We start from the raw sequence: 25,080 nt of genomic DNA on the forward strand, positions 1-25,080 counted from the left end.
ACTCCTGGAGAGAGCCGAGCGGGTTGCCACCCTGTCCAGGAGAGGTTCAAGACGCCTAGTTCAGGACACCCTCTCAACGAGAGGTTCGGGACGCCTGGTTTAACATCCTTCTACTCACCAGGCATGGTGTCTTATCTTGGATACTATGACACACAGGAAAGTCACCCAAAGGAAGAAATCACCCTTTACTGATGGATCAAATTGACCATTTGGAATTTCCCCTGGGCCTCCTTGGCGACCCCACCTTGCCTGCTGCCAGACACATTGACCGTGAACCAAGTCCTGATAACACGTGGCTGGTGTCACACGGCACTCTTCAGACCAGTGGCCGTGACCTCACCCAGGAGCCTGTAGGTCTGAGACTTGCCTCCTCTCCCCTAGCTGAGTCAGAATCTCTGGGTAACAGGCTGCCCAGGTGATTCCTAAGCTGGTTTGAGCACAGACTGTGGAATCTGCAGAATGTGGTAACAGAATGAGGGCTGAGGGTTCATGCTCAGATCCAGTGGTTCAACTGACTCCAGGAACTGGACGTCTTGGTCTGGTGGACTTCTGGAAGGAAAAATGTGCACAGGTGGGGTGCAGGGCCTCCCCATGGGCTCCACCGCTGCTGCCCGATGTCCTCCTGTAGCAGCTAAGGAGTAGTAGGTTGTATAAGAGCCTCCACCCTGGCTCTCCTCTCCTCTGCCCGTCCACCCATCTCCCGAGGGAAGCACCGGCTCTGGGGCGCTCTCTGCACAGGAACTGCTGGGGGTGGCGGTGGTGGGCGTCTTACTCGGAAGCTTCGCAGGACTTGTGGCTTACGCTCTGACCAATAGCGGCGTGTCGGTTTGTTTCCAAATGGCACCCCGCTCCAGGACTCTCGCCTGGAAAATCCCGTGGACGGAGGAGCCTGGTAGGCTGCAGTCCATGGGGTTGCGAAGAGTCAGACACGACTGAGCGACTTCACTTTCACTTTTCACTTTCATGCATTGGAGAAGGAAATGACAACCCACTCCAGTGTTCTTGCCTGGAGAATCCCAGGGACGGGGGAGCCTGGTGGGCTGCCGTCTGTGGGGTCGCACAGAGTCGGACACGACTGAAGTGACTTAGCAGCAGCAGCAGCAGCAAACACTGGTGACCTTGTCCTATAACTTGTCTTCTTGGCAGAAATGTGAGCCCAGAGCTCCTGTCCTCAGACCTGGGGAGTGACCCTAGCACTGCCCTGTAGATACTCCCACAGTGATAGATCATCCTTCCTCTTCACAGTCCAGCGCGGCAGCCACTGGCCATGTGGGACTATCGAGCAGTTGAATTTGCAGAATGACTTAATATCATTTAACATGAGGATTAATTAAAGTGAAAATAGCCACATGAGTCCAGTGACTGTGAGTCAGTGAGTCAGTGTGACTCTGGCCCACCCATTCCCTAAACTGCCGTCAGGAAGAGGCTTTTTTCTCCTGCCTCGAGTACCACTGACATGGAGATGAGAGAATGGCTGTGCTTTGCGGCTTGCAGGATCTTAGCTCCCCAACCAGGGGCCAAACCTGGGCCCCCTGCACTGGAAACTTGGAGTCTTAACCTTTGGACAGCCAGGGACATCCCTGGAGATGACAGTTTGCGGAGTGTTATTATTGTTTTGCTTATGGAGCAAGGTATATTTCCTTTATTCAACCAATTTTTTACATTCATCATTTTTTGGACTATCTTAAGACCCAAAGACTATCTTACTTTCTTAAGAGCTTAACTTCAGTCTATGTTTGCTTTATATCACGGCTTCCTGCTTTGGTTCTCCAAAAAGTTAACTTTAGTTCAACTCTCTGGAAGAAATAAGGCCTCACAGGATATGCTCTTAAAGAGAAAAGTCACTGTTAAAAAATGGAAATATAATTACTTGACAATGTCGTGCTAGTTTCCGCTGTACGGACACTGAGAATCAGCCACAAGCATACATAGGTCCCCTCCCTCTTGAGCCTCCCTCTCACCGAGCCCCCCATCCCGCCCCTCGAGGCCATCACAGAGCGCCGAGCTGAGCCCCTGTGTTGACCAGCAGCTTCCCACGGGCTGTTTTACACCCGGTGGTGTGTACGTGTCAACGACACTCTCTCCGTTTGTCCCGCCCTCTCCTTCCCCCACTGTGTCCACAAGGCTGTTCTGTGTCTGCCTCTTTATTCCTGCCTTGCAGATCGTTTCATCAGTACCATTCTTCTAGATTCCATATGTATGTTTTAAAACATGATATTTGCTTTCCTCTTTCTGACTTACTTCACTCTTGTATGATAGGCTCTAGGTTCATCTGCCTCACTAGAGCTGACTCAGTTTCATTCTTTTTATGGCTGAATAATATTTAAGTGTATAAGTAAGTAAGTAAGTAACTGAAAGTCGCTCAGTTGTTTCCGACTCTTTGCGACCCCATGGACTATATAGTCCATGGAATTCTCCAGGCCAGAATACTGGAGTGGGTAGCCTTTTCCTTCTCCAGGGACTCTTCCCATCCCAGGGATTGAACCCAGGCCTCCTACATTGCAGAAGGATTCTTTACCAGCTGAGCCACGAGAGAAGCCCAAGAATACTGCAGTGGGTAGCCTATCCCTTCCCCCAGGGTCTTCTTCCCGACCCAGGAATCAAACTGGTGTCTCCTGCATTGCAGGCAGATTCTTTACCAACTGAGCTATCAGAAAAGCCCTGTTTAAGTGTAAACAAAATTATTATTCCTTGATAAGATATACCATAAAAGTACTGCATGAAATTTGAGAGTCTAAGAAACCAGGTGACTAAGTTGTGTACTCACTTCTTTTCCTGCAGAGACTAAGAAAGTCCTGTGCGTCACCTTCACCCTGGCGGCCCTGCTGGCAGGAGCAATCCTTGCCGCCGTCCTCCTCTGGAAGTACAGTAAGTGCCGTCCAGGGCAGAGTTGCGTTGTGCTGGCCCTTCAGCAGCCCTGCTGTCTGGACCAGGGGCCCACCCGCAGCCCCTCAGGAAGTTTCCCATCTCTTTCCTCCTGTTTGACTACCAGATGCTTGGATAACCTTTCTTGGAAGCTGCCAGTCTCGTTGGCGTACTTCCTCCTCGCCTGTGGGTTGTCAACATCCCATGTCCTTCGTGTGGTATTGGCACATGGGGGACAAGCATGCTGAGTTCGCCCTGTGCTTTAGGACACTGGGTGGGGCCTGGCACTCATGAGCACCCGCAGCTCGGGGGCACACCCGTCTCCTGCATTTCAGTGTACACGGTGGTGGCTGGAAGCCTACCCTCCCCGGGGGGCTCTTGCACCCACAGCCAGGCCTCCTCCACCAGCCTGGGGCAGGGATCATGGGTCACAGGACTCACCCATGTGGCGGGGGCTCGGGGAACGGCTGTCTAGATCCCAGGTTAGGGATCCACTTCTGACCGGAAGTAAAAAACCTGGGGGATTCACCATTGCTGTGGTCAGCCCCGCTTCCTTTGGCATACGTTGTCGGCAAGGACCCATCCCCTCCTTTTAACATAGAAGGGGACGGCTTGCTGTCTCTTGTCCCGAGGGCTGGGGGTTTCCTTGGGTTCTCAGCCTGATGGGCGTCTCCCTCTGCTTCTCTGCAAGTGGAGGACGGGTGCTCAGGGTTGGAGTGCGGCTCCTCCGGGACTTGCGTGAGCCCCTCTCTCTGGTGCGATGGCATCCTGCACTGCCCCAGTGGCGAGGACGAGAACCGCTGCGGTGAGTGGCGGGGCTGCTGGTGGGAGGGGGCCCCCACAGAGGCCACAGCAAGGCAGGCGCACGGCACGGTGCCAGGCCCGTATCCCGCATGTCAATCACTCCATCACCGACTCCATTCCTGGAGGCTGAACCTTGCTTCCAAGCCCAGTTTTCAAGTGAGGAGACAGGCTCAGAGGGGGCGAGCTCCCGCTTGGAGTCACACAGCCAGCGGATGGGAGACCACAGCCTAGGGCCAGGCCACATTCATGCCCCAGCTGCCACAGGACATGACTAAAACAGCAAACTGTTTAAAATATCAGGTTGGGAGTGGGCTCTGTGGTTTCTAAGCAAGCTGCCTTTCGGGTGGTCTATGTCCGTTGTCCCAGGGTGGACACTGCTTCTGCTTTTATTTTCAATGAATTTTTCAGTAGCTATGGGCTTCCCAAGTGGCGCTAGTGGTAAAGAATTCACCTCCCCGTGCAGGAGATGCAAGAGACATGCATTCGGTCTCTGGTTCGGGAAGATCCCCTGGAGAAGGAAAAGGCAACCCACTCCAGTATTTGTGCCTAGAGAATCCCATGGACAGAGGAGCCTGGTGGGTTATAGTCCAAGGGGTCACACAGAGTCAGACACGACTGAGCAACTGAACACAAAGTAGGTGTGGCAGGGAAAATGATGCCTGAGGATGAGGGTTGCGCTGATATCCGCTGAAGGCCCTACCCAAAGCCTGAAGCCTGCTGCGTGCTCTGGGAGCCATTAACGTTGAGTGCAAGTGATGCAGACAGAGGCTGTGCTCCACCCCAAAGCTGTCCATCCTTCTGTGGCTGTCCTGGGGAGATGGTTCTCTTTTCCACCCCAAGTCCAGGTCAGGGCACCTGTGTGAGACACTGTTGTCCTGTCCGTGGGTTCCTCTGCACTGGGAGTTCCTGGAGTTCTCGCCTACAGGAGAGGACTTACACTTGGCAGACTCACTCACTCTGCAGACTGTCCACATAGTGCTTTGCCTTCATGGGTGATAGTATATTTGTCACCATTTTCTTAAGTAAAGTGGAGAGTTTCTGAGGTTGAGCAGACGTGGTTACTCTGTTGGATGGAATGGTGTTTGATGTTTTAATACCTGTGTCCACGCACGTTTGGATAACTCTAGCAAGACCAACTCATGATGTTGCCTGGAGAGACTTTCTTTTCTTAATGTTGAAGTTGTATTTATTTAAATACTGTGAGAATTAATGTCCTCAAGTAGATCAAAACTCAGGAAGTAGCTAAGGGTATGCAGTGAAAAATCCCACCTACCACTTCCCTTACACTCTCATATAACACACTCACACACAGTCTCATGCTCACAGATACTAATACATACACTCATACACTGTGAGGTTAAATAGAGGACAGGTGCTGGTCTCTGACCCCAGTTCCCAGCACAGGGCTCCTGAGACCATGGTGATTTTCAAGTGATGAGACCACCTGGTGCATCTTTTGTTCTGGTATTTGGTCCCCGACCCCAGCTCCTGACAACGAGCTCCTAAGGCCCTTGTCATTTCCTGGGTGATGGAAGGGTCTTTTGTTCAATGAGGCGATTCTGGGTGGCTCCTGAATGGCTTCTGTGAGCACTGGTCCCCACAAAGACTGAGCCATGGATAGAAGCTTGGGCCTGTCAGCCCCTCACCTCCCTGTCTTGAAACCACTTTCTCATCAGAAAACCACTGATCCTTTTATTCTCTCCATGGTTTTGCCTTTTCCCAAGTATCATAGAGTTGGAATCCTACAGGATGTGTGTAGCCTTTTCAGATTGGCTTCTTTCATCACTGACTGATGTGCACTTAAGGTTCCTCCATGTCTCTTCACAGCCTGATGGCTCATTTCTCTTCAAGGTTGAATCATATTCCACTGTCTGGATGCCCCTACAGTTGGTTTATCCACTCACATGGTGGATGAAATCGCTCATCACGGAAGCATCAGGAAATCGAGGCTGGTTGCTCCATGGCGGCCTGAGCCCAGATGTCAGGCCCTAAGCAACAACTAACCTGCTTTCTGTCTCCATAGATTTCTTCCTCCAGATGTTTCATAGAAATGGGGTCCTACAGTGTGTGGACCTGGCCTCTTTCAGTCAGGAGAATATCAATCGTGTGAACATTCATGCCTGTTGTATCGTGTCAGTGTTTCATCCCCTTTCATGGACTAGTAATGTTCCACTGTGTGCAAGGACTGCATTCTGTGTGTTCCTCCATCGATAAACGTTTGGATGTTACCCACTTTCGCTCCTGTGAATAATGCTGTCATGAACACGTGTGCACGATGTTCATTTTTATCTGAATACCTGTTTTCAGCTCTGTAGGCTGAAAGGCGCATTTTGAGAGGAAAGGCTAGATTCGGGGCATCTCCTGTGTGTAGCTGGGGAGAGGGAGCGCAGCTCCACCCCCTGGAAGCTTTGTGTCCGGGGAGGATGCGGTCCACGTGAGGACAGGATGAAGGTCACGGTCTGGGACTCACTGGAGCCTCCCTTCCCGCAGTTCGCCTCTATGGACCGAACTTCATCCTTCAGGTGTACTCGGCACAGAGGAAGTCCTGGCATCCCGTGTGCCAGGACGACTGGAGTGAGAGCTACGGGAGGGTGGCCTGCCAGGACATGGGCTACCGGTGAGTTCTGGGACCCTCGTCCTCCCCGGTGATGGTGACAGGCACAGAAGCATAGAATCGGTGCTTCTCTCTGCCCCTCCCCGGAAGTGCCAGCCGACGGACACCATACACGTCTCCTTCTTCCCAAAGCTGCCCCAGGGAGCCAGCAGGGGAGTGTGTGCCCCACACCCCCAGCCCCACCTCCCCCTGGGGGTCCATCTGCTCCTGGGGCTATCCAGCGCCGAGGTCACCAGGGTCCCGGGTGCTGGCTAAGGGCCTTGAGAGACTCATTTCTGGAGGAGACTCCAGTGCAAGGTGGAAGCCTTGACTCAGCTCGTCTCCTGGGTGGGGGTTGAAGGTGGGGGCCAGTGGGGAGGACTGCGGGGGAGGTCGGAGGGAACAGATCTGTGAGAGCTTCACTACAGGCATGCAGGAGGCACTGGGGGCTTTTGAACAGAGAGAGCTGATCACTGGATTTACCGGTAAGAGAATACATCCCTCATGCGGCTGCCAGAGAAGGTTCCAGCCAGGGGCTCATCAGAGCAAGCCTGCCAGTCCAGCCTCCCGGGGGGAGGCTGTGCCATTTTACTGCCACCTTCTCTTCCTTGGGAGTGTTCCCATGTGACTTCTCTGCAGTTCTAGCCTATTCCCCCTATGCCAGTTTTCAAAATGAATTACCACTTGGTAAGAAAGTCGCCATCTTAGCTAGGGAACTACTTCCAAATGCCACTCTCCCCCTAGTTGCAGTCTGTGTCATGATGAATGACATAGGGATGTCTCATCATGGTTCAGGGTCTACATTTTATCACTGGGAGCATTTTGATGTGTGGTTACAGTATACGTTCAGGTACACTATACGTCCTCACACATCTATATTCTTAATGCTTTTTTATCCCGATCTAGATTAGATTCGAAACACGACTGATAGAGGACTTTCCCCTGACACTTCGGGGTTATTGGATGCTTATGATGTGTGTCACTTAATTAGAAGTTGTGTTTTTGTTTTCCAAAATGCTCTTAACCTGCACTTCATATGAGAGAAGTACTGTGATATAGCGATAGCATAGGATTTGCAAATGCTCGCAGCAAAGCTATTATTTTAAGTAAGACCTTCTGTCTTTTTTTAGGAATAGTTTCTATTCTAGCCAAGGAATAGCCGATAACAGCGGAGCCACAAGCTTTATGAAGCTGAACACAAGTGCCAGCAATGTCGATCTCTACAAAAAACTCTACCACAGGTATTCGATTTGCTGCTTTCTTTTTCTAAAAATGTGTTTTCTTGAAGTATAGGTGATGTACAATGTTGTGTTCATTTCCAACAAACAGCAAAGTGATTCAGTTATACAAATATATGCATTCTTTTTCACATTCTTTTCCATATGGTTTATCACAAGATATTGAATATAGTTCCCTGTGGTAGACAGTAGGACATTATTGTTTATATCCATCCCATATGTAATAGTTTGCATCTGCTAATCCCCAAATTCCAGTCCATCTGCTTTTCCCTCCCCTTGGCAACCACAAGCCTGTTTCTATGTCTGTGAGTCTGTCTGTTTCATTGGTAAATTCATTTGTTTCATATTTTAGACTCCACAAATAAGTGATATCATATGACATTTGTTTTTCTCTGTCTGGCTTACTTCATTTAGTATGATCATTTCTAGGTCCATCCATGTTCCTGCAAAAGGAATTATTTCATTTTTTCTTATGGTTGAGTAGTATTCCATTGTATATGTGTACCTCATCTTTATACATTCATCGATAAGTGGATATTTAGGTTGCTTTCATGTCTTGACACTGTAAATAATGCTGCAGTGAACACTGGGGTGCATGTATCTTTTTGAATTATACTTTGTCTGGGTATATGCCCAGGAGTAGGATTGCAGGATAATATGGCACTTTTATTTTTAGTCTTTTGAGGAATCTCAAAATTAATCAAACTAATCACATGGACCACAGCCTTGTCAAACTCAATGAAACTATGAGGCATGCCATGTAGGGCCACCCAAGATGGACGGGTCATGGTGGAGAGTTCTGACAAAATGTGGGCCACTGGAGAAGGGAATGGCAAACCATTTCAGTATTCTTGCCTTGAGAACCCCATGAACAGTATGAAATGGCAAAAAGATAGGACACTGAAAGATGAACTCCTCAGGTCAGTAGGTGCCCAATATGCTACTGGAGAAGAGTGAAGAAATAACTCCAGAAAGAATGAAGAGACAGAGTCAAAGCAAAAACAATGCCCAGTTGAGGATGTGACTGGTGATGGAAGTAAAGTCCGATGCTGTAAAGAACACTATTGCATAGGAACCTGGAATGTTAGGTCCATGAATCACGGTAAATTGGAAGTGGTCAAACAGGAGATGGCAAGAGTGAACATCGACATTTTAGGAATCCGTGAACTAAAATGGACTGGAATGGGTGAATTTAACTCAGATGACCACTACTGTGGGCAAGAATCCCTTAGAAGAAATGGAGTAGCCCTCCTAGTCAACAAAAGAGTCCAAAATGCAGTACCTGGATGCAATCTCAAAAAGGACAGAATGGTCTCTGTTCGTTTCCAAGGCAAACCATTCAATATCATAGTATTCCAAGTCTATGACTCAACCAGTAAAACTGAAGTTGAATGGTTCTATAAGTTCTTCTAGAACTAACACCCAAAAAAGATGTCCTTTTCATTATAGGGGACTGGAATGCAAAAGTAGGAAGTCAAGAGATACCTGGAGTAACAGGCAAATTTGGTCTTGGAGTACAAAATGAAGCAGGACAAAGGCTAACAGAATTTTGCCAAGAGAACACACTGGTCATAGCAAACACCCTCTTCCAACAACACAAGAGAAGACTCTACACATGGACATCAACAGATGGTCAATACTGAAATCAGATTGATCATATTCTTTGCAGTCAAAGATGAAGAAACTCTACACAGTCAGCAAAAACAAGACTGGGAGCTGACTGTAGGTCAGATCATGAACTCCTTATTGCCAAATTCAGACTTAATTGAAGAAAGTAGGGAAAACCACTGGACCATTCAGGTCTGACCTAAATCAAATCCTTTACGATTATACAGTGGAAGTGACAAACAGATTCAAGGGATTAGGCCTGATAGACAGAGTGCCTGAAGAACTATGGATGGAGGTTTGTGAAATTGACATTGTACAGGAGGCAGTGATCAAGACCATCCCCAAGAAAAAGAAACGCAAAAAAGGAAAAACTGTTGTCTGAAGAGGCCTCACAAATAGCTGAAGAAAGAAGAGAAGCTAAAGGCAAAGGACAAAAGGAAAGATATACCCATGTGAATGCAGAGTTCCAAAGAATAGCAAGGAGAGATAAGAAAGCCTTCCTCAGTGATCAATGCAAAGAAATATAGGAAAACAATAGAATGGGAAAGACTAGAGATCTCTTCAAGAAAATTAGAGATACCAAGGGAATATTTCATGCAAAGATGGGCACAATAGAGGACGGAAATGGTATGGACTTAACAGAAGCAGAGGATACTAAGAAGAGGTGGCAAGAATACACAGAAGAACTGTACAAAAAAGATCTTCACGACCGAGATGACCACAATGGTGTGATCACCCAGGCAGACATCCTGGAATGTGAAGTCAAGTGGGCCTTAGAAAGCATCACTACAAAGAAAGCTAGTGGATGTGATGGAATTCCAGTTGAGCTATTTCAAATCCTAAAAGCTGATGCTGTGAAAGTGCTGCACTCAATATGCCAGCAAGTTTGGAAAACTCAGCAGTGGCCACAGGACTGGAAAAGGTCAGTTTTCATTCTAATCCCAAAGAAACGCAATCCCAAAGAATGTTCAAACTATCATACAATTGCACTCATCTCACAGGCTAGCAAAGTAATGCTCAAAATTCTCCAAGCCAGGCTTTAACAATACATGAACCGTGAACTTGCAGATGTTCAAGTTGGATTCAGAAAAGGCAGAGGAACCAGAAATCAAATTGCCAACATCCACTGGATCATTGAAAAAGCAAGTGATTCCAGAAAATCATCTACTTCTGCTTTATTCACTACGCCAAAACCTTTGACTGAGTGGATCACAGCAAACTGTGGAAAATTCTTAAAGAAATGGGAATACCAGACCACCTTCCCTGCCTCCTGAGAAATCTGTATGCAGGTCAAGAAGAAACAGTTAGAACTGGACATGGAACAACAGACTGGTTACAAATAGGGAAAGGAGTGCGTCAAAGGCTGTATATTGTCACTCTGCTTATTTAACTTATATACAGACTCCATCATGCAAAATGTCAGGCTGGATGAAGCACAAGCTGGAATCAGGACTGTTGAGAGAAATATCGATAAACTTAGATATGCAGATGACACCACCCTTATGGCAGAAAGTGAAGAAGAACTAAAGAGCCTCTTGAGGAAAGTGAAAGAGGAGAGTGAAAATTTGGCTTAAAACTCAATATTCAGAAAACTAAGATCATGGCATCTGGTCCTATCATTTCATGGCAAGCAGATGGGGAAACAGTGAGAGACTTTATTTCTTTGGGCTCCAAAATCACTGCAGATGGTGAGTGCAGCCATGAAATTAAAAGATGCTTGCTCCTTGGACGAAAAGCTATGACCACCCTAGACAGCATATTAAAAAGCAGAGACATTACTTTGCCAACAAAGGTCCAGCTAGTCAAAGCCATGGTTTTTCCAGTAGTTATGTGTGGATGTGTGATTTGGACTATAAAGAAAGCTGAGCACTGAAGAATTGATGCTTTTGAACGGTGGTGTTGGAGAAAACTCTTCAGAGTCCCTTGCACTGCAAGGAGATCCAACCAGTCCATTCTAAAGGAAATCAGTCCTGAATATTCATTGGAAGGACTGATGCTGAAGCTGAAACTCCAATACTTTGGCCACCTGATGGGAAGAACTGACTCACTGGGAGAGACCCTGATGCTGGGAAAGGTTGAAGATGGGAGGAGAAGGGGACGACAGAGGATGAGATGATTGGATGGCATCACCTACTCAGTGGACATTAATTTGAGCAAGCTCCAGGAGTTGGTGATGGACAGGGAAGCTTGGCGTGCTGTAGGCCATGGGGTCACAAACAGTCAAACATGACTGAACAACTGAACTAAATGGAACAGAGGAATCTCCACACTGTTCTCCATAGTGGCTGCACCAACTTGCATTCCCCCTGACAGTGTAGGAAGGTTTCCTTTTCTCCACAACCCTTCCAGCATTTGTTATTTGTAGACTTTTTAATGATGGCCCTTCTGACCAGTGTGAGGTGATACCTCATTGTTTTGATTTGCATTTCTCTAATAATTAGTGATGTTGATCATCTTTTCATGGGTGTGTTGGGCATGGTTATTTCTTTTTTCCTTTCAAAAACTGCAAATGAGTAGGAGGAGTCTGGGAAAATCACCGTTAAGTGTTTGATTTCTCTGTTGCTGGTGAGAGTTTGTCTGAGGTTCTGACGGGGAGGAGATTGGACTCTAAGTAGGACCTGTCACTCTGAGCAGCTCTGGGTTCATTGTAGGGAGGTGTTCGTGCTTCAGTCATGTTTGATTCTTTGTAGCCCACAAGGCTCCTCTGTCCATGGGATTCTCTAGGCAAGAATACTAGAGTGGGTTGTCATTTCTTCCCCCATGGAATCTTTTCGACCCAGGGATCAAACCCACATCTCCTGCATTGCCGGCAGGTTCTTTACCATTAGCGCCACCTTGGGAAGCGGCTATGGTCTATTGGCCACCTGTTTGTGCCCTCTGCCCTCCGTGGTGTTGGATAACATTACAAAATGAAGATTCTTCTTTCCCGATTTTCTTCTCTCTGCAGACACCAGAGATGCATCTTAATATGTGTTAGGGTGTGTGTCTAGGAGTCCAGAAGAATGTCCCGTGGTCCCCACTGGGGTGTCCAACTCATCCTGGTCACCCTGCTGGTTCCACACTGGAAACTCTGCTTCCCAGAGGTCCTCTCAGCCCAGGCAGTGGGGAAGGTTGGTCCCCCAGCCCCAGCCGTAGAGTCAGAGGATGCTGTGAGGGATGGGCCTGGGAGCTAGCAGCTACTCCAGTCTACCAGTGTTTCCCGTACCTGGAGGCCAACTTGCAGTGCTGGGAAGGTCGCAGTGTGTCCAGTGGGTGGACGTGAACCTGAGTTGGTCCCACAGTTGATGGTTTGACTAGTTAGGAGGGTGGGGGAGAGGGCTAGGCTTAAACTACTCAGTTTGCGTTGCTTATGTTTAAAATGTTCGCAGTCTGCCTAGAATCATTCGTGCTGGTGTTATTTAGTCGCTAAGTCATGTCTGACTCTTTGGCGACCGCATGGACTGTAGCCCTCCAGTCTCCTCTGTCTATGGGATTTTCCAGGCAAGAATACTGGAGAGGGTTTCCATGCCCTCCTCCAGGGGTATCTTCTTGGTCCAGGGACCAAACCTGGGTCTCCCACATTGCAGGCAGATTCTTTACCACTGACCCACCATGGAGTATAGAATACTGTTATCCAAATGGAATGTTCTTTCACGTAAAAGACACACAGCATAGAGCTTCCTCAGCTCCCAGTCCTCCATCACTGATCCAAACCATGTCGTCCCTCCCTGCTGGCCAGGTGCCAGGTGCTGTATTTAGGGAAAGAAAGACGAGTCAAGCTTCCCCCTCCTCTGTGAGTGGGAGACTGAAGCAGATTTGTGTTCCTGGCGGCCCAGGGGGCTGACTTCTGCCTGGGGCACCTGAGCCTGGCCATCCCCAAGAATGTGACAGGCTGAGCCTAGGAGGAAGGGTGCCCATTGCCTGGTGTGGCCATCAAAACAGCAGGCCATGGTTTGCTCCCCTGAGAAGCTCAACATAGCTGCCTGGGCTCTCTGTAAAGACTGTCTCTGTCTTGCTGGGTTACTTGGAACTAGGGCTGAGCAAGGGAGGGAAGGCTGCCCCCTCGTGGTAACTCGAAAGATGTCTTCAGACTTTTGAGGAAAGGTCATTGCTTGGCTCATGGCGTCCTGTATGCTTGTCAGGGGCTGGGAGGACTTCTTTCCTGTTTGCTTTCAGATGTAGCACTTTGCTACTTGAACCTCAGGCTCCTCGTAGGGCTCGTCTGAGTGTCTGCTTCATGCCCTGATGCTGTGTTCTTCAGTCACTTAGTTGTGTCTGACTCTTTCCCATGGACTGCAGCACGCCAGGCTGCCCTGTCCTTCATCTCATTCTCTGTCGCTCTTCTCCTCCTAACCTCAATCCTTCCCAGCATCAGGGTCAGGTGGCTGCACAGTATGCCACCACACAGGGAGAATGACCTGATGATCCTTAGAAAACATCCGCTCTCAACAGGGGCATGTCTTCTCTTGGCATCCAGTGCCACCCAGCCAGAGACCACCAGGACACACTTTGTCTTGGAACCATGGGTGTCTCAGTGGGAGGGTGTTAGAAGGGACTTATAATGGGATGTGGGCTTGTATTGAGTCATTTGGGGAAGGTTCCAGGAAGCTAAGCTTGGCCATGGGTTGGATGCTGTCCAGAAATGAGGGTGATTCTATAGTTGGTACCTTAATGCTTTTTTGTCAGAAGGTGAGTGTCATGAAGCCAGGCCACTGCTGGGATTGGCAAAGAAGTGCAGTCACTCGTGCCAGCCAGCATAGGGGGCTGTTGGTCACTGTGAGGTTTGGACCAGGTTCATGGGATGAATTACAAGCTGGAATCAAGAATGCAGGGAGAAATATCAACAACCTCAGATATGCAGATGATATGACTCTAATGGCAGAAAGCGAACAAGAACTAAAGAGCCTCTTGATGAGGGTGACAGAGGAGATTGAAAAAGCTGGCTTAAAACCCAACTTTCAAAAAACGAAGATCATGGCATCTGGCCCCATCACTTCATGGCAAATAGATGGGGGAAAACTGGAAACAATGACAGATTTTATTTTCTTGGGCTCCAAAGTCACTATGGATGGTGACTGCAGCCTTGAAATTCAAAGACGCTTGCTCCTTTGAAGGAAAGCTATGACCAATCTAGATAGCATATTAAAAAGCAGAGGCATCATTTTGCTGACAAAGGTCCATATAGTCAAAGCTATGCTTTTTCCAGTAGTCATATACAGATATGAAAGCTGGACCATAAAGAAGGCTGAGTGCCAAAGAATTGATGCTTTTGAATTGTGGCACTAAGAAGTGCCTGAGAAGACTCTTGAGAGTCCCTTGGACAGCAAGAGCAAACCAGTCAATCCTAAAGGAAATCAACCCTGCGTATTCACTGGAAGGACTGATGCTAAAGCTGTAATATTTTGGCCAGCTGATGCAAAAAGCCAACTCATTGGAAAAGACTCAGCAGAGGAAAGATTGAGGGCAGGAGCAGAAGGAGGGACAGGATGAGATGGTTGGATGACATCATCAACACAATGGACATGAGTCTGGGCAAACTCCAGGAAACAGTGAAGGACAGGGAAGCCTGGCACGCTCTAGTCCATGGAATCGCAAAGAGTTGGATGTGACTAAGTGATTGAACAACTACATGGGATTGTGTGATGGGTGTGCCTCTGTCCTGCTCTACCGTGTAACAGTTATCTGGCCCCACATGACCTGTCTATGTTCAAAAGAATCCCGCCAGCTTCAAACACCTGGGTGTCAGTAACTGCTTTTCTTCTCAGCATGTCAGGAGAACATTCAGTACATAGTGTTTTTCAGGTCTATTATATCTTTCTAATTTTCTATTCATTCTGTTAATTTTTGAGAGTTTGATATTGAAATTCCAACTGAAAATCTTTATCTACTTAAAAATAATTGTAGTATATAGTGGAACTGTATGTAACTGTGTTCTCTATTTTCCAAATCTGCTGTAAATGTGTTATCATAGTTCCATAATTTAAAAAAAAAAAAAAAAAGGAACACTGCCAGCTTCAAATACCTAGGCGTCAATGCTGCTTCTCTTTTTAGCACATTAGGAGAAAATTCAGTGTACAGTGGAATGCATTGGTTAGTTCTTTTTCATCTGTAACCTGGAATGTTTGCCTCCCAAGGAGTAACTCTTCTTCTGTTCCCAGGCAAATAGTTGTATAGTGTTTTGTGCAGTTCATATAAAGCAGTTACAAGAAGCTGGAAGTTTACAAAAGTCTTCCTTACAAAATTAAAGGATGATTTTAAACTTCAAGAAAAAAATAACAGCTGATATGATGTGTGATTTGACTTGACACGACTGAATGACTAACATATACACACACACACACAATGTGTGATTATCTTCACAATCACCTTTGGTACTATTATTAGCCCATTCTGCTGATGGGGAAATTGAGGCACAGAGAGGTTAAGTGCCTTGCCCAAGGTCACACAGCTTGGATTTGAACCCTGCAGTTTGACTTGGTGTCTACTCTTTACTACTGTCCCCCTATGTATGTAGATTTACTTCCTCTACTCATGTCTTCAATTGCAAACTCTTCTATATCTAAAGAGGCAAGGAGTGAGAACATTGGAAGAAAATATTTGTTTCTAAGTATTTTGAGAATCAAGTGTCTTGCTTGTTATCGTGACCAGAATTTCCCCCTCTTCTTTTGTAGCGATGTCTGCTCTTCAAAAACAGTGGTTTCTTTACGTTGTATAGGTAAGTGATTCTTGGTTTTCTGTTTTGTGTTTCTAAAATGGAATACATTTTGGTATCCCATTTGATACCAAAATCAAATGGTATCAAATTTGATACCTTACTGAACTGTATCCCAGTGTGTCTTTGGGGGACTTGGAGATAGAAGGTGGAGTAATGGGTCAGGGCATGCCCAGCACCCTGCCCAAGGATTCCCGTTCTTGAATCTGGATACACTTTAGATACCCACTGCTTTGGTCCAAGAACCAGCTGTTCCCTGAGGACAGACAAGCTCCAGAGACGGACGGGCCCTCTCTGTGGTGTCCACATTGTGGGGCTGGAGACCCATGGGTGTCCCCATTCAAGTGTTGGGACTACTTATAGTTTCCAACCTTTTTGGGCTTCCCTGTTGGCTCAGACAGTAAAGAATCTGCCTGCAATGCGGAAGACCTGAGTTCAAGCCCTCTGTCAGGAAGATCCCTTGGAGAAGGAAATGGCAACCCACTCCAGTATTCTTGCCTGGAAAAGTCCAAGGACAGAGGAACCTGATGGGCTACAATCCATGGAGTCGAAAGAGTTAGACATGACTGAGCAACTACCACTTTCACATTTTCCAAACCTTTTATGGGTATGGAGGACACTGTCCTTGAGCTCCCTTCTCTGGTATGGCCCCATCCTCTTCCCGTATGGGTCTCGGGCCTGAAGCTTGGACTCCCAGTTTGAACAGGTGAAGCTAGCAGTCGCTCCGGGGTGAACACCATTCCCCAGTGGTCCTGGCAGTAACTTCCCACACAGGTTGGTTCAAGCTTCTTTAGGTGACCGGAGAGCATGGTGCCTGCCCTGCCCTCCTGCCCACGCCGTCCACCTTGTGATGGTTTGAGAGCAGTGCATAGGAGAAAAGCCCTCCTTCGCTTTGTTCAGGAATCTTGGGGTCTCTGAGCATTCAAGGGGGTCCCTGAGCCTTTGTTAGCTGCCTGCTACATGCGTACTTGGGAGATGCTGATGGAATCACACAAGTGCCAAGCAACAAGCGGCATCCAGGGCTATCAGAAGTGGTGCTTCCTGCGGGTGGCTGCGGATGTGGGGGAGCAGGTGGGGAGTGTCCTTTGGCCCCCCACCCCAGCCAGAAGAGACCAGGCCGCCTATTCTAAAGTCAGAGCCCAGAGAAACAGGAACCAGAGGAGATAATGGTCACCCTGCAGCCAGGCCGGAACCTTGGGATGGGAAGTGTCTGGGCACACAGCGTGGCAGGTGTCCGGGGGAGGCGGGAAGGGGACAGCAAGGGGCGCAGTGGGATTGGGCGGGGGCGGCCCTGCTTTGCTCACGGGCCGGCTTCGCTGTGCTTGTTACTCTCAGAGTGCGGCGTCTCCGTGAAGGCGAGCCGCCAGAGCCGGATCGTGGGGGGATCGAATGCTTACTCGGGGGAATGGCCCTGGCAGGTTAGCCTGCACGTGCAGGGCATCCATGTCTGCGGCGGCTCCATCATCACCCCGGAGTGGATCGTGACGGCCGCGCACTGTGTGGAGGAGTAAGTCTCCAGGAGGTGGGGCCTGAGAGAGGGGGCGGGGCCTGAGGGAAGGGGCGGGGCCGGGGAGTAGGGGGCGGGGCCTGGGCTTCCGAGGTGGCTCTGCCAGAGGCCTTGAGCAAAGTCGCTGACTCCTGCAGGCTCCGGTTTCTTTGCGGACAACTGGGGCTTCTAAGGGCGCCTCCCTGGCGTCACAGGGAGGGTCAGACGACTTGAGAAGCACGTGAAACTGTGGCCAACACATCCCATAGCATGTGTCCATCGCTTTGAGTCAGCACAGGATGCAGTATAGGGCTGGGGTGATGCTGTGATCAGAAGGAATTCCAGTCCACAGTCCTCTCAGCTCGGTCCTATCACTTCCTGAGGCCGCTGCCCTCTCGACAGGTTTGGGCTCCCTGGGTGCTCGTCCCCAGAGAGACACTCAGAGAAACTTGGAGACACTCAAACCTCAGGCTGTCCTGCTGGAAGGTTCTCTGTGACCCAGTAAGCAGCCTGGGCCCCAGAGTTTCCCATGCAGATGGGTGGGGAGGGGTGAGGATGGCCATCATTTGTAGTGTTAGCTTTTGTAGAAGATACTGTTCTTCCTCCTTTTTTCTTCAACAAGGAATTTTTTTGGTCACATGGATATTTTGAAAAAGCCACACTCATGGGAGCTGTTTGTCGTCTTTAGAGTGATGCTGGGCCTGACTTGGCTGTTCCCTGGCTGAGTAGCCTCAGACAATTCACTCCAGGTGTCTGACAGTAGCGTCTGCACCTGTAAGACAGATGTGCTGCTTCAAGGGTTGTTGTGAGGGTTGAAGGAAGGAGTGTATATAACTCACGCGTGTCCACCAGATTCCATGGGCTCTACGATTTGGGATTTTCTTAGAAGGGAAGCACCCAAAAGAAGGTAGTGCTAGAGTGGTTATTAGACTCAGAGTCTACTCCCCGGTACACATTTATTAAGCACCTACTGTGTGCCAGGAGATGTTCTCGCATATAAAGATAAGTAAGACCAAGTCATGCGGGAAAAGGGGTTTCAAACCTCAGGGAGGCATTTAGATTCAAGAATAAGTGTTGTTGGGCTTCCCAGGTGGTGCTAGTAGTAAAGAACCTGCCTGCCGATGCAGGAAACGTGAGAGACATGGGTTTGATCCCTGGGTCAGGAAGATCCCCTGGAGGAGGGCAGGGCAACCCACTCCAATATGCTTGCCTGGAGAATTCCATGGACAGAGGAGCATTGCAGGCTATAGTCTATAGGGTCACAAAGAGTCAGACATGACTGAAGTGACTTAGCACACGTGCATAAGTGTTCTTGGAATTGTGAGGGTTTGCAGGCTGGTTCAGAAATACAGGAGGAACATGATTCACTGATGAAGTAAAGGAGAGGGGTATGGGAGGGTGAGGCTGCGTAAGATAGGGAGAGAGAAGAGCCTGAGACCACCTGGCCTTTGCATGGTGTGGCTTCTGACAAGTCATGTCACCTCGGAGGCTGATGACTTTTGAGAACTGTGGGATGTGTGTTGTGTGTTTGCCGTTCTTACACGCTGAGCGGTGTTCGTCTCTGTCTTCCAGACCCCTTAACAATCCCAAGATCTGGGTGGCCTTTGCGGGAATCTTGAAACAATCTTACATGCTCTATGGAAGTGGATACCGAGTAGCAAAAGTGATTTCCCACCCAAATTATGATTCCAAGACCAAGAACTATGACATCGCTCTAATGAAGCTGCAGACGCCTCTGACTTTCAACGGTGTGTACCTGTGTTCTGCAGCCCAGGGAGTTTTGACCAAATCTTAAGAGGCTGACTGGAATTAAAGCATGCTATGAAGACTGGATGAAGGAAATGTGCATTGAGTTACAGTGTGCAGGTCTGGGGGAGGCATTGACTGCTAGAAGAGGGTTTGCCAGAGGCTGAGCCACCCCAAAATGTGCCTGTGGCCACTGAGCAATGCGGTCATCACCACGTCTTCCCTCCACCACACAGTGACGACTTAGCACACATGCACGTCTACACAAGTCCTTTCATAATCAGGGTCTGGCCAGTGACAGCTGACACTGTGCCTTTAATTATAGTACACTGATCATTTACCTTCTTTGTCATCAGTTTAGTCTGTCGTTGATGCAGCCACGCCATGGAAAGTGTCAACTATTTGCATCACAGGACTGTTGACTGTGGACCTTCAGTTTTCCCAAACCCTAACTTCCAGAGGGGAACTTCTTGTCTCTTAGAAAAAGGGTCCTGGCAGGGAGAGGAAGAGGATGCTAGGGCACATTGGAATCTAGAAGTCTCCTTGGGCCGCAGGGTGGTGGTCCCAGGCCCAGTGCATGCACATGGGAAGGTCCAGGTGCAGACCATCACCCGAAGCCTTCAGTTAGACCAGACCTGCTCATGGTGTTTTCTCTTCATGAAACAGACAAAGTGAAACCAGTGTGTCTGCCCAATCCAGGCATGATGCTGGAGCCAACTCAGTCCTGCTGGATTTCCGGGTGGGGGGCCACCTACGAGAAAGGTGAGTCTCCTGGCACAGGGTCTGCAGGTCCCATGAATCAGAGCATGGGTTCAGATGTGGGAGATCTAGGTTTTGATCCTGGTTCTACCACTGAATGATTGGATGACTTTTGCGTGATTCACCCAGGCTATTTGCCTCAGTTTCTCTACATGCTAGATGGGAAAATCCTACCTGCCCTACCTACTACAGTGCCCTGATTAAGATTAAATTCAAAGACTTCCCTGGTGGTCCAATGGTTAAAACTTCACTTTCCAGCACAGTGGGTGTGGGTTCAATCCCTCGTCAGGTAGCGGAGATCCCACATGCCTCGTGGTCAAAAAACCAAGATATAAAGCAGAAACAATACTGTGACAAATTCAACAGACTTTTTTTTTACAATGGTCCACATCAAAAAATTAATTAAAAAAACAAATGGAACAGTGAGTGAAAACTGCTTTTTGGAGTGTAGAAGCCATCTAAACATGAGAGGCACATGGCCCACTGCGTTCAAGTCACGTAGTCATTAACGGGCTGCCTGGAAGTCTGCCAGCCTTTGATGCTGAGGATAACGGTCTTGGTGAGGATGGGCCTGTGTGACTGGCGGCAGGTCATCAAAGCCTAGTCCTCCTGCCCTGACCACACAGAGGGGAAGAGGCTCTAGACTCTCCTGACGCAGGCTGGCCTTGCTGCCTTCAGTTATAATTTGGTTTCATCTCTGATAACACTTTTCAAATGAAGAGATCGTGGCTGTTTCCTTTATATGGAGCATTGGATGTGCTTCAGTTCTGTTCAGTCGCTCAGTGGGGTCTGACTCCTTTCGATCCCATGGACTGTAGCACACCAGGCTTCCCTGTCCATCACCAATTCCCAGGGCTTGCTCAAACTCATGAAAATCGAGTCAGTGATGCCATCCAACCATCTCATCTTCGGTCGTCCCTTCTCCTCCTGCTCTCAATCTTTCTCAGCATCAGAGTCTTTTCTAAGGAGTCAGTTCTTCGCATCAGATGGCCAAAGTATTGGAGCTTCAGCTTCAGCATCAGTCCTTCCAATGAATATTCAGGACTGATTTCCTTTAGAATGGACTGGTTTGATTGACTCTCAAGAGTCTTCTCCAACACCACTCTTCCAAAGCATCAGTTCTTCCGTGCTCAGCTTTCTTTATAGTCCAACTATCACATCCATACATGACTACTGGAAAAACCATAGCTTTGACTAGATGGACCTTTGTTGGCAAAGTAACGTCTCTGCTTTTTAATGTGCTGTCTAGGGTGGTCATAGCGTTTCTTCCAAAGAGCAAGCATCTTTTAATTTCATGGTTGCATTCACCATCTGCAGTGATTTTGAAGCCCCCCAAAATAGTCTCTCACTGTTTCCATTGTTTCTCCATCTATTTGCCATGAAGTGATGGATCGAATGCCATGATCTTAGTTTTGTGAATGTTGAGCTTTAAGCCAACTTTTTCACTCTCCTTTTTCACTTTCATCAAGAGGCTTTTTAGTTCTTCACTTTCTGCCATGAGGGTGGTATCATCTGCATATCTGAGGTTTTTGATATTTCTCCTGGCAATCTTGATTCCAGCTTGTGCTTCATCCAGCCCAGCATTTCTCATGATGTACTCTGCATATAAGTTAAATAAACAGGGTAACAATATACAGCTTTGCCTTTTCTGATTTGTAACCAATCTGTTGTTCCATGTCTGGTTCTAACTGTTTCTTCTTGGCTTGCATACAGATTTCTCAGGAGGCAGGTAAGGTGGTTTGGTATTCCCATCTCTTTAAGAATTTTCTGCAGTTTGTTGTGATCCATACAGCCAAAGGCTTTGGCGTAGTCAACAAAGCAGAAGTAAATGTTTTTCTGGAACTCTCTTGCTTTTTCAATGATCCAAAGAAGGTTGGCAATTTGATCTCTGGTTCTTTTGCCTTTTCTAAATCCAGCTTAAACATCTGCAAGTTCATGGTTCATGCACTGTTTAAACTTGGCTTGGAGAATTTTGAGCGTTACTTTGCTAGCGTGTGAGATGAGTGCAACTGTGTGATAGTTTGGACATTCTTTGGCATTGCCTTTCTTTGGGATTGGAGTGAAAACTGACCTTTTCCAGTCCCGTGGCCACTGCTGAGTGTGTAGATGTGCTTAGTGGTACGTTTATATTAATATATTGTTTACATCCTTCCAGAAGTGTTTAGGGCACACCTACAAGGAATTCTTTAAAGCAGGGGTCTCAAACCCTAGGCTGTGGACTGGTGCTAGTCAGTGATCTGTTAGGAACCAGGCCACACAGGAGGAGGTGAGCGGCGGGTGAGCAAGCAAAGCTTCATTGTATTTATAGCTGCTCCCCATTGCTTTCATTACCACATTATCACAATGTAGTAATAATAGAAATGAAGTGCACAATAAATGTGATGCACTTGAATCATCCTGAAACCATCCCCCCACCTCCCTGGTCCATGGAAAAATTGTCTTCTACGAAACTGATCCCTGGTGCCAGGAAGGCTGGCAAGGAAAATAGTACATGGGCAGAGTGACTTAGAGGGAGAAGGGAGAGACGGCAGCTGGGCTGCGTATCCTGGCATCTGGGCTAGAGAAGCTCCTGGGTTGATCCTTCCAGTTGTGAGCAAGTTTCCCGAGCAGCCAAGACCGAAGGGAAAGTCAGCCATGATCTGTGGGGCACCTTCCAAGGGCTGGGAAAGCAACAGTGAGCAAACTAAGACAAAACCTCTGCCTGCAGAAGCTTCACATTCTCCTATGGGTGCTGGGGCGGGGGCAGGCAGATTGTGCTCAGATAGGAAATGAGAAACTAGGTGCTTTCAAACAGTGGAGGCTTGTCATAGTGCGGGGTGGTCAGGGAGGGCTTCCTGGAAGAGGGAACATTTGAGCTGAAATCAACATAACAAGAATGTCTTAGGAACAGTGTGGGCAGGGCATGATGAACCAGGAGTGAGAGGGCAGTCTGGAGTCAGGTTGCATAGGGTATTGTAGGCTATGATGATAGCACTGGTTTCTAATCCAAGTGGGACAGGGAGCTGCTAGGGAGTGACATGGTTGGACGGCTATGTAAGGACTCACAGAAAAGGTAGGCGGCATGGTGAGGAGACCACTGCCACATCCTGCAAGACAAGAAGGTGGCTCAGACCAGGGAGGTGGGTGTGGGGGTAGGGCAGAGCCACCAAATCTGCTGATGGGTGGAGTGTCACGGGAGAGTGAGAAGTCTCGGGGGTCCTGCTTCGTGCTCGTGATCTAAGCCCCATGGTGGGGCATGGGGCCGCTTCCCGGCTTCAGGAGGATGAAGTGGTGTGGCTTAGGGCGGGGAAGCACTGCAGGAGAGGCCCTGCTTCAGCCCCCAAGCCCGCAGAGACTCGCAAACATCTATGCAGCAGGTGGGTGCCAGAGACAGCACAGACCTGCAAGTGGTTGGAGGTCTCCCCGTGCAGGGAGCTGAGGGCAGGCAGTCAGGGGTGGAGGATCGCGTGGGGCTGAGAAAGGTCGGGGTGCTTGAGATGGAAACACAGGAGCTCCTGGTGCCGCCCTGGGAACTGTCCAGAGAAGAGAGAGCGGTGGAGGAGGAAAAGTGATCCCAGGGAACCACGTGGTTGGGCGATGCGCAGGTGACTCTAGGACACAGTTGGAGCTTGGTCCACAGCCCAGAGGCAGGTAGTCCTCCCCAAACACAATCTAGAGCCGCTTTAAACACATGCCCCAGCAGTTGAAAGGTGCCCGGGTTCCCCAGGAGTCAGCTTTGGAGGAGAGGCGTGGTCACATGTCCACGTGTCCAGGAGGGAGACCAGGCTTCCTGTGAGCTGTGCTGTCCTCTGTTGCAGGGAAGACCTCGGATGACCTGAACGCGGCCAAGGTGCACCTCATTGAGCCCTGGCAGTGCAACAACAAGTACATGTACAACAACCTCATCACGTCCGCCATGATCTGTGCCGGCTACCTGCAGGGCACCGTCGACTCCTGCCAGGTGATGGCCAGCAGGGCCTTGCCCAGCTCCCACTGGGCCCATGAGGTGCACCCCTCCCCTACCTGGGACCCGGGGTTGGAGGAGACCCGGGGACTCTCCCTTCACCCCGCTGAGCCCTCATCCCATCTTCTTGCCCTCTGGCCTGTGCGGCTTGTGGATTGACTTCTGCTCTGTAACCTGCTGTGTCCCCCAGGGAGACAGTGGAGGTCCTCTGGTCACTCTGAAGAGCAGCGTCTGGTGGCTGATCGGAGACACGAGCTGGGGGTCGGGCTGTGCCAAGGCGTACCGACCGGGAGTGTACGGGAACATGACCATGTTCACAGACTGGATCTATCAACAAATGAGGGTAACCTTTCCATCCTCCTGATCGGCTCCCCACTTCACTGTGTCAGAGCCCGGAGGTCTCGGAGGTGTGGGCCTGTGACAGGTGGCACCCCTCCCCGTATGCATTTGGATGCAAACTTCTGGGGCCCAGCTTTGTAGGGTCCAGGGCTCCCTGTGATGGGCTTGCTTCTGGCTCTAATAGCTTCATTCACCTACTCAGATGTCATTGCATCAAACTTCTGGTGACAGGCAGAGAGCAGAGGGAGGCAGGTCTGCCAGCCGTGACCCGGCCCTGTCCTTCTCTGGGCTCTCACGGGCACCCAAGGGAGCAGCTGGTGTCTCTGGTACAAGCAGAGGGTGTGAGAAGGGAACGATCCCAGGGGTTCCTGGCGCCCCTGCTGCCTCTGGCTTCTGGCCGGGTGCATGATACTCAGCGGAGCCCAGTCTTGGGTTCTTTCCAGATCCTGGGTGAGGACCAGATGTCTGTCCATCACTGGGGCCTTGGGACTGGGCAGTGCTCACAGATTTTGGCTCGTTCCAGGGCTAGGTTCTAGGTGAAAGTCCTATCTCCCTCAAGTCTCCAAAGGTGCCCAGGTGCCAGGAGATGGGGCAGAAGCCGAGGGCACTGCCTGGTGAGGCCTGGCCTGCTTCTCCCCTGAGCGAAAACCTAAGACCTATCACCTTCAAGTAACTCAGGGCCCAGCCAGTCCCCACCCTGCAAAGGGCCGAGTACTGGAAATACATGACCCCCACTGTCCCACTGAGGACTGCATGATAGAGGGAAGCTGGGAGGGGGTCCTGGGGAGACTGGGGGGGGAGGTGAGGCAGGCCAAGGGGTGACTGTCCCTCCAGGATGAGAGAGCAAACAGGCACTGTTTGTCTAGGCAATGCTGGTGGCTCAGCAGTGGGAAGTGGGGGGGCTGGATGATGACAGAGGAGGTGGGGTAGAAAGCAAGACTAAGTAGACCCCGGATGACTTTCAGAGGCTAAGGTCATGCTTGGTTGGCCCAGAGACGCCTGTGTCCC

At 49.2% G+C, this 25,080-nt stretch overlaps 1 protein-coding gene across 2 annotated transcripts in view; it reads left to right on the top strand.

The window, feature by feature from the left end:
- The window catches only part of TMPRSS2 (transmembrane serine protease 2), a 43,826-nt gene that overhangs the window by 16,511 nt on the left and 2,235 nt on the right, over positions 1 to 25,080 (top strand). For both annotated transcript variants that reach the window (XM_061167549.1, XM_061167550.1), the window contains exons 4-13: positions 2,782 to 2,868; positions 3,557 to 3,670; positions 6,160 to 6,286; positions 7,393 to 7,503; positions 15,759 to 15,802; positions 17,135 to 17,306; positions 18,858 to 19,033; positions 19,698 to 19,793; positions 23,588 to 23,730; positions 23,924 to 24,076. In XM_061167549.1, the coding sequence (XP_061023532.1) occupies positions 2,782 to 2,868; positions 3,557 to 3,670; positions 6,160 to 6,286; positions 7,393 to 7,503; positions 15,759 to 15,802; positions 17,135 to 17,306; positions 18,858 to 19,033; positions 19,698 to 19,793; positions 23,588 to 23,730; positions 23,924 to 24,076 (1,223 nt within the window). The remainder of the gene's footprint in view (positions 1 to 2,781; positions 2,869 to 3,556; positions 3,671 to 6,159; positions 6,287 to 7,392; positions 7,504 to 15,758; positions 15,803 to 17,134; positions 17,307 to 18,857; positions 19,034 to 19,697; positions 19,794 to 23,587; positions 23,731 to 23,923; positions 24,077 to 25,080) is intronic.

This window comes from Dama dama, chromosome 19 (genome assembly GCF_033118175.1).
Source record: "Dama dama isolate Ldn47 chromosome 19, ASM3311817v1, whole genome shotgun sequence".
In the NCBI taxonomy this organism is placed as follows: domain Eukaryota; kingdom Metazoa; phylum Chordata; class Mammalia; order Artiodactyla; family Cervidae; genus Dama; species Dama dama.